Below are 9467 nucleotides of genomic sequence, written 5' to 3'. Positions count from 1 at the left end.
AACAACAAAGATTTTTGATTTTGAAACTAAACAGTGTAGCATGCAGTGGTATTTAAATAAGCTTTAATCTGGAGGTTGTCATTACATTTCATAAGTGCCCTAACCTCGTATGCATTTTTTTACTTGGCAAATATTGACAGATCCTATCTTAATCTTTTTAATTAGTGTGTCCAGGAATCACTGTTTGAAGTCCCATGGCTTATATTATAAATTAAGTCAGACTTGATGATCATAGTGGCCTCTTCTGGCCTTAAATTATGTTTGTTTTCCAACATATTATTGAGGAATATATTTGAGCTAACTGGAGCGAGGCAGAATCTAATACTAGCTACATTCATGTTCCGTACACACCTACCATCTAGGCATCATTTACGTATCTGCTATAATTTGTAATGAAGATCTTGGAACAGTTACTGATAATGGCAAGTATTTAACCCATTCCCCTACCCATTTTTAATGAAATAATTAGGAAAGCATAAATCACTGCAAAAAGTGAACTCGATTCTAAAAAAGCGTGTGAGAGAAAAATATATAGCTTCTAGATAACCCGTTTTATTTCTTTTCATGACTAATTTTCAGTTTATATAGTACCATTAGAGCTTCTTTATAAAAAAAAAAAAAAATGTCTTTGCAATGTGTATTAATGTGCCCTTTGAAAGAGAGCGATCAGACCAAGTTTCTGTCATACCCTTGTAAATATAAGGTGAATGCATCAGGATAACAATCTGAAGTTTCAAATTCTGTTTTGGCCTAATGTGCAAAAATCCTACTTAATGCATTGACAGTTGCATGTACAAAAGAAAGATCTTGGCCTGTTGCAGTCTATAGAGCTTGCTACTTGTAGTCCCATGGAAGCCAGAGGATTGCTCACATTAATAATCACTATGCGCCATAGGAAGGGTTTGCAAGAATAGACTCTTAGATTGTGTGGCTTTGATTTTCATTTGTCTTATACCACAGCAAATTCAAATATAGGAGCCATGGAAATTCACAGGTCTATTGTTAGTTGTTCCGAGTCCAATACCTTGTGGCCCATGATGGTTAGAAACAGAAATTTCATCCTGCTGAAAAGAAGATATTCCCCCATTTCCCAGTGCTTGTAGCCTGGCAATTCCATAGGTATCAAACCTTAAAAATATAAAAGATGTTTTAGGTCATTGATTTGTTTTTTAAAGTATATTGATTATAATTCTCTCCTCCCTCCAAGGACTGATAGATAGTAGACCTCCTGGTATGAAGGTAGCCAGGCTTTACTGGTGCAGATATGAAATTTATTGTAATACACCCAAATACAAGGTCCAGCTTTAAGAACAAAGAATGCATGTCATACCTAGAGAATGGGAGACTGTATCCTGGAAATCAGTGTCTCTGTAAAGGATTTAGGGGTCATAATAGGCAAACAATTGAACATGAGCTCCTAGAAAATGCTGTGGCAAAAAGGGCTAATGTGATCCTCGGATTTATAAATGGGCATAATGAGTAGGAGATTATTTTACCTCTGTACATCACTGGTGAGACTGATCCTGGAATTCTGTGTACAGTTCTGGTGTCCACATTTTTAAAAAGTTATTGGAAAAACTTGAGAGGGCGCAGAGAAGAGCCACAAAAATGATTCAATGGCTGGAGGAAAATGCCTTACACTGAGAGAGGGGCAAAAATACCAGGTACCAAAGGGTTCCTTAATCTAGCAAAGAAAGGCATAACGAGTACCAATGACAAATTCAAATTAGAAATCAATTACACATTATTAACCGTGAGGGTGATTCACTATTGGAACTAACTAACAAGGGAAGTGGTGGCTTCTCCATAGCTTGACGGAGTCTTCAGATCAAGACTGAATGCCTTTCTGGAAGACATGCTTTAGCAAAACACAAGTTATTGAGCTCAATTCAGGGGTAACTAGATGAAATATGCTGGCCTGTGTTGTAGAGGAGGTCAGACTAGATGTTTTAATGGTCCCTGCTGGCCTTAAAATCTGTGAACAATGAAAGCACGTTTCTAGCACTCGTTCTGGCAAGAATCTTGAAAATGTGACCCGAATGCACCAAAAACCTGAAGGCAAAATTTATTATTTTGTAAAATCCTATCGTTTTTTTTTTAGCCAGTCTCATCATTTTTGGGGCCTGACTCGTGATTAAGGATACGATTCTGTCACGGAGGTCATGGATTCCATGACTTTCTGGGACCTTTGTGACATCTGAGGCAAGCCTGGAGCAGCTGTCAGTCCCAGGGTTGCTGAAGCAGCGGCCACTGGAACAGCTGACCAGCAGTCAGGCCTGGGGCCGCGGGATAGGGTGACCAGGAAGCAAATGTGAAAAACTGGGACAGGGACTGGGCGGTAATAGGCACCGATATAAGACAAAGCCCTGAATATCAGGACTGTCCCTATAAAAGTGGGACATCTGGTCACTCTACCTTTGGAATAGCAGCCGCCACGCCAGAACAGCTGACTGGTGGCCCGTCGCTGGAGCAGCAGTCATAGAATCATAGAATATCAGGGTTGGAAGGGACCTCAGGAGGTCATCTAGTCCAACCCCCTGCTCAAAGCAGGACTGGGGTTGGGTCAGTCCCTCTGGGGCTGGAGCAGCAGCAGTCAGCCCCTGACGCAGGAGCAGCGGCAAGGTTGGAGCAGCTACAAGCCACAGCAGTGCTCTGTTCCCCAGCCCCAGGTTATTTTTAGTAAAAGTCAGGGACAAGTTGCAGGCTTCTGTGAATTTTTGTTTATTGCCCATGATCAGTCCCTGACTTTTACTAAAAATACCCGTGACAGAATCTTAACCTTACTCATGATTTTTGAACATTTGGAGATGGCAATACTTGTTACCACAAAAGTCACCCAACAGTTCTTAACCCAGCCTGTAAGGGTAGTTCAGCAGAAGATTATAAAGGTAACCGGGGCTCATTGTAACCCCTCCGCATCGTCTTCCTGACTGCAGGCTGCTACCTGGCATCTCCCCCGCTCTGGCTACTGCTGGCCCTCTGCGAGGAGAAGGGTGGTTCTCAGCCTTTCCATCTCAGCGCCCAGGATTCCAGCGGGCCACCCTTCCTTCCACATCCAGCTGCTCCTGCTCTAATGCAACTTCTGGCTCTTTCACCTGAGACTGGACCTGTTTGCCCTCAAGAGGAATTTATTTTTCCTGTACCCTAGGGATTATGGAGGCGGCTGAAGTAGGTAACTCTGTGCCATCCACTAGCTCTGTCTTTCTCCCCCAGCTCAGTTGGTGTGGAGGGAAGTGTTGGAATTGTTAATATTTTAAATTATTAATCTGAATATGGGAAACTACCAAACACTAATTTAACCATAAATTCAGTCCAAAGGCCAAATGGTACTTATACAATTGCTCTAACACATGCCTAAAAAGCCTAAACAATAAGCCATTTACTACATCCAAACAGTAACAAAACATTTATAAGCATTTGGTCAAGATACTTCCAAATGGGCTAAAGCCAGGGATGCTTAGACCCTTATTGGTCAGCTTCAAAGTGGTCAGGCAGGTATTAACAATGAACCCTTTAAGAGTTTACTTTTTATACCCTTTTAACAAACAAGGGATGTCATTGCCAAGTACTGACTTGAGCTAAAACCAGATGCAGACAGTTCACCCTTATTTCCAGTCTTAATCCAGATAAGATTTACAACCTCCTTTCTTCCCAAGGCCTTTCCTCCCCTCCTCTTGCAGTCCAACAGGTTTCCCACTGCCTCTAGGTTCACATAGTCTTTAACACTGGTGTGTGGGTTGGAAAATGGCTGTGTTGACTCATTTTAAGACAAATTCTCTTTGTTTTATTTAAAATCATCTGCAATCACCCTTATTGGTCAGAGGCCTCCTTTTTAGACCTCCGCATTAACTCCCCTTTGAATTAGACATCCTCCCTACTTTATTCCGACTGGCCTTATCACTTATTATTTTCAAGGTCTTCTTTCTACTTGCTAGTCAAGTACACATATATACTTCCTTAAGCTAACTTTAATTCTTTAATGGTATACTTCTCCTACAGGAAAGTACCCAATAGTTTCAACCCAGGATCAACCAATTCAAAATAAAAAAAAAATTCTAAAAGAAATGTCACTGTTGTGTGCACAGAATACAGGGTGCTGTGGGACAGTGTAGGGGTTTGATCAGCCCTAATTTGAGATGCTGTGCATAACTCACTTGTATGTAATGAACCCATCTCAAACTCATGCTGATAAATCCATTGTGCCACCTTTCTGTAAAGTATGTGCGTTTCAGGAGGCAGGGAAAGTCCCACAGGTCTCCCTGTGGGGTCTTCTCCAAATCATGCCATTCGGATGGGAGGTGGATGAGAGTCACTCCACTTTCACCATGAGGTGAACACAGGTTTGCACTCCCACCTACACGGATGACCTCAGCCCTGCCCTACGAACATTATGCATGGTGCATAATGTGACAGATATGGCAACCTCCTGAAATATCTTTGAGAGATCTTACTGTATTAAGTTTATGTATCATTGTGAACCAGGACATTGTCTGTGATTCCATGGAGAAGAGTGACCATAGCCCTCCAGGAGCTAAGAATGGGGGAGGAGGTGTTGATTAGGCAAATTCACTCTAGTTGTGACACCTCCAGAGAACTACAACCACATGGAAAGGCTTGCATAGACTGGTTCTAACTGGATTAGAACATAAGAACAGCCATACTGGGTCAAACCAATAGTCCATCTAGCCCAGTATCCTGTCTTTTGACAGTGGCCAATGCCAGGTGCTTCAGAGGGAATAAACAGAAAAGCCAGTCATCGAGTGATCCATCCCTTGTCATCCACTCCCAGCTTCTGGCAAACAAAGGCTAGGGACATTCAAAGCGTGATGTTGCATTTCTGACTATCCTGGCTAATAGCCATTGGTGGACCTATCCTCTATGAACTTATCTAATTCTTTTTTGAACCCTGTTATAGTTTTGCCATCCCTTGGCAAAGAGTTCCACGGGGTGACTGTGCATTGTGTGAAGAAATGCTTCCTTTTGTTTGTTTTAAACCTGCTGCCTATTAATTCCATTGGGTGACCCTGGTTCCTGTGGCACCTTAGAGACTAACAAATTTATTTGAGCATAAGCTTTCGTGAGCTACAGCTCACTTCATCGGATGCATTTGGTGGATCTCCCCTCTGTTTTTTCCACCAAGGTGGAAACTTGGTGCCACTAAGGTGCCACAAGTATTCCTTTTCTTTTTGCAAATGCAGACTAACATTGAAAACCTGCTACTCTGAAACCTGGTTCCTGTGTTATGAAAAGGAGTAAACAAAACTTCCTTATTTACTTTCTCCACACTAGTCAAGATTTTATAGAGCTCTATCATATCCTCCTTAATCGTCTCTTTTCCAAGCTGAAAAATCCCAGTCTTTTTAATCTCTTCTCATACAGAAGCTGTTTCATACCCTTAATTATTTTTGGTGACATTCTCTGTACCTTTTCCAATTCTAATATATCTTTTTTAAGATGGGGTGACCAGATCTACACACAGTATTCAAGATGTGGAGGTACCATCGATTTATATAGAGGCATTATGATATTTTCTGTCTTATTATCTATCTCTTTCACAATGGTTCCTAACATTCTGTTTGCTTTTTTGACTGCCATTGCATATTCAGTGGAAGTTTTCACAGAACTATCTGCAATGACTCCAAGATCTCCTCCTTGAGTGGTAACAGCCATAGGTGTCAGAGTAGCAGCCGTGTTAGTCTGTATTCACCAAAAGAAAAGGAGGACTTGTGGCACCTTAGAGACTAACAAATTTATTTGAGCATAAGCTTTCGTGAGCTACAGCTCACTTCATCGGATGCATCATAGGTGATGAGTTATATGGGCTGGTGGTGCCTGTGCTCCACCAATATTTAGGAATGTGGGCCTGGCTCCACCAGTGTTTGGGCTTACCGTGCTTTGGGGATCCCTGCGCTTCAGGGGGAAGTGGGGTCCAGGGCAGCCTGGGGCGTGGCAGGGGGCCTAGCGCCGGCAGCAGTGCGTGATCCAGCCCCAGCCCACCCTGCCCCGCCTCACCCTGCCGGCTCCCAGCATCGCTTAGGGGAGGGGGCAGAAGATGGAAAGAGGCGGGGTGGAGGCTTGGGGGAAGGGATGGAATGGGGATGGGGAGGGGGCGGAGTAGGGGCAGGTTGGGGCCAGGTCACTCACTGCTGCCAGGGCCAGGCCCCCCTCTACCAACCCAGACCGCCCTGGACCCAGAGCCGTCCTGCCCATAGGACAAACTGGGGCAACTGCATCCCCCTGAAGTGCAGGGTCCCCCAAAGTGTGGGGCCCAGGGCAGTTGCCCTGGTCCATTCTATGGACAGGATGGCTGTGGTTCCAGGGCTGTCTGAAGGGGGCGAGTGAGGAGCCTGGTGCCGGCAGCAGCAAGCGACCCAGCCCTACTCTGCCCCCTCGCCACCCGCATTCAACCCCTTCCTCCAAGCCTCCGCCCTGCCTCTTTGTGGCTTCCGCCTCCTCCCCCAAGCAACACGAGGAGCTGGAATTATTGAATTATTACTCAGCAGTCTGTATTCATATGCTTAGTTAGGAATCTATTTGTCAAAAAACATTTCCTGAATCTTTTTTGTTGTCTGTATTGTTACAGACACACTTGCTGACAGGTATTTTGAAATAAATGACCGAAATAATTGAAACTGGAGTGATTACATGGTGTTCTTTTGTCAAATAAAATAGGCAGAATTTAGCAGAATTTCAAAATATAGTGCGTAGAATTTGTAATTGTTTGGTGCGAAATTCCCCCCCGAAGCAATGTATTCTCAAAAGTGTCAGGGGAGCCTTTGATTCTACAACCAGCCTTTTATAATAATAAACCAGCCTCAGGGACACACACTGAGTCGGCTGTTGGTGGAACGGGACCATTCGCCAGTAACACACAATCATACAGCTGCTAATGGGTTAAAGAGCTGCCCCAATATGTTTGATGTTAGGCACAGCTTAAATGCCAAAGGGTTTTTTTGCCAACAGCTGGGAATGTGCGATAGGGGATGGGTTGTTCTAAGTCAGCCATAAAAATGTTGGCATCCTGTGGGGCCATGCGGGTACCCATCGCAGTGCCGCTGACGTGAAGGTGTATATTGTCCCCAAATGTGAAATAGTTATGGGTGAGGACAAAGTCACAAAGGTCAGCCACCAGGTTTGCCGTGACATTTTCGGGGATACTGACCTGTTCACGCCCTCTGGGGCACCTGGCACTGGCCACTGTCCGAAGACAGGATACTGGGCTAGATGGACCTTTGGTTTGGCCCAGTGTGGCCGTTCTTATATTCTTAAGGGTTGCAGGAAAAAATGACCCTCAGCTTTGACTGAGTTACCAGCACTGGGCTATTTTGGGGCTAGTTTTAAGTGACTTTGGGCTATTAATGCAGTAGAAATTTGGCAGCCTGCTCCGCTGAGGGTTGCCACAGATCTGCCCCACAGTGCAGTGGGACCAGGGGCTCCCCGCCCTGGGAGAGGGGCTGCTGCAGCCTTTCCTGTACTGGAGGGTGCCTGGGGATCGGTCCCCAGGTGGCCCTGCCCCTCCCCAGCTGGGCCCACCACAGCCCCACTGAGCCGTCCCCCTTTGCAAGCCTGGCTCAGTCATAGGCAAACCGAGCTGCCCCCATCGTTGTGCGAGGCAAAAGCACGGAAATCCTCCTATGGTAATTGCAGATATAGGAGCAAAATTCTCTACGCCCAACGTGGGGCTCGAACCCACGACCCTGGGATTAAGAGTCCCATGCTCTACCGACTGAGCTAGCCGGGCGCTGTGGCACCTTTTCCTTCTGCGACTATTCGAAACATAGTTAGGAGCATGCGCAGAACTAGTTGATTCATTCTGCTGCGGAGACTCCTCCCCTTTCGAGTCACCTCCCGCGGGTACCTTCCAGTGTCGGGCCGGGCGCGCCCCCGCGGCCATGACGGGGCCTGCTCCGCGGACGCGCACGTGCACCTAGGACCCCACCGCGGGAGCTGATTGGCCGGTGTGCAGCGGGCCAATGGGAATGTGCGTTGGTGAGGGTGAGGGCGGGGGCGCGTGAGCGGTGTGCGCGTGCGTGTATCGGGTCCGTCCGGCGCTCGCTCTCCGCACGGCTCCGCCGCCATGAGCTCCATCGGCACCGGGGTGAGTGAGTCTCCGCGCCGGGCCGCCGCTGCGCCTGCGCGGAGGCGTGGGGGGGGGGGGGCAGCTCGAGCTCCCGTCACGGGACCGGGGACGGGGGGAGGAGGCGGTACTGCCCGCGCGGGCCGGATAAGGCGCCGCTCTGCTGAGTCACCTCGGCCCCGCGCGGCTGGTGGGAAAGCGAAAGTGTAAGCGAGGGGAGGGGCCCCAGGGCGTGGGGCTCTGGCTGGGGGCAGGAGCGGGGGGCTCTAGGGCTAGGCCAAGGGGGTTCTCAATCCCCCTCCCCCCCCAGGCCTGTCTCCAACGTGTTTTAAAAATGTCAGGGCTTCAGCCCGGGCTGGGGCGTGAGAACCGCTGCTCTAGGGCGGGGGCGGGGGGGTCTGTCTAGACGGTGGGGGTGGCTCTGAGGAGAGTGGGTCTGGATGGGTGGTGCCCTGGGAGGAGGAGTGTGTGGGGCTATAGGAAGTGGGGTGAATAGGTGCCGGGGGGAGGTGGGGCTCTAGGAGGAGGGAAGGGGGTGGCGGAGCAGTGGGGGCTCTCTGTCCAGCCCCAGGGCACCGATGTACTCTTCTCAGCCCCGGGGATGTGCTCAGCCCCACCATATGCCCCCTCCTCCAGTCGCTGCTGTGTTTGAAAAGGGGGTGCCTCATCTGCAGGGAGAGATTCAGGATGCCCCTCTCCGTGTTCAGATGCATGTTAATGAACTGGGGAGGCTGTGGCTGGGAACGTGCCATTTAACTCCTGGGGGATGCTCTTGTCTATGGATATGGAGACTTAACTGGTGCTTGACAAGAGCCTCTGCCACCCTGTCTCAGGCTAATGCTGTTACATGAGACAAAGGCATGGCTATGTCTAGGAGTTCTCACAACAAATTTATTGGTGGCCGCTCTTACAATTTTTCCTAAAGTACTTAATTAAGTTCAGGAAAAACAAATAAATATACACATATACATGCCCAAATCATTGTAATTTATGTATGTAGGGTTGTTTTTTTTTTTCAGACTCAGTAATAAAAATAATGTACAGTTGTCTCTAATCTTTACTGGACCTAAACAGAATAGAAACACAAATAAGGTGCTTTGTGTGTTTTTTGCTTTTTTTGGTTGAATTTTTTTTAAATAAATTTGCTATCTAGTAAGTCTGCCACTGTGAAAAGTGATATTGGTATATTTGTTAATATCACTTTTCACAGCAGACTTACTCATCCTCCACAAGCTGGAGAACAAATTAAACCGTGGATGGGAAGGTGGGTAAGGAGGTCCAGGAGCGATGGGGGGCTGAAAGAGGTAGCAGGGGTTGGGGCAATGGAGGGGTGAGTCCAGGGCTGGATCCTGGGGTCCTGCTGCACGGCTGGGGGTTGGAGGATGCAGCA

General features: G+C 47.3%; 1 protein-coding gene and 1 non-coding gene across 2 annotated transcripts in view; one reads left to right on the top strand and one right to left on the bottom strand.

Annotated features, from left to right (window-relative positions):
* Positions 1-7668: 7668 nt before the first annotated feature.
* Positions 7669-7741, bottom strand: TRNAK-CUU. The gene has a single exon. It is a non-coding gene; the product is annotated as a tRNA-Lys (tRNA).
* A 127-nt stretch (positions 7742-7868) lies between these two features.
* The window catches only part of PSMA3 (proteasome 20S subunit alpha 3), a 28003-nt gene continuing 26404 nt past the window's right edge, over positions 7869-9467 (top strand). Inside the window, exon 1 of the mRNA XM_038404284.2 lies at positions 7869-8098. Coding sequence (XP_038260212.1) covers positions 8078-8098 — 21 coding nt within the window. The 5' untranslated portion in view covers positions 7869-8077. The remainder of the gene's footprint in view (positions 8099-9467) is intronic.

The sequence above is a fragment of the Dermochelys coriacea genome, chromosome 6 (assembly GCF_009764565.3).
Source record: "Dermochelys coriacea isolate rDerCor1 chromosome 6, rDerCor1.pri.v4, whole genome shotgun sequence".
NCBI classification, from domain to species: Eukaryota; Metazoa; Chordata; order Testudines; family Dermochelyidae; genus Dermochelys; species Dermochelys coriacea.
This window is presented reverse-complemented; position numbering and strand designations above follow the sequence as displayed.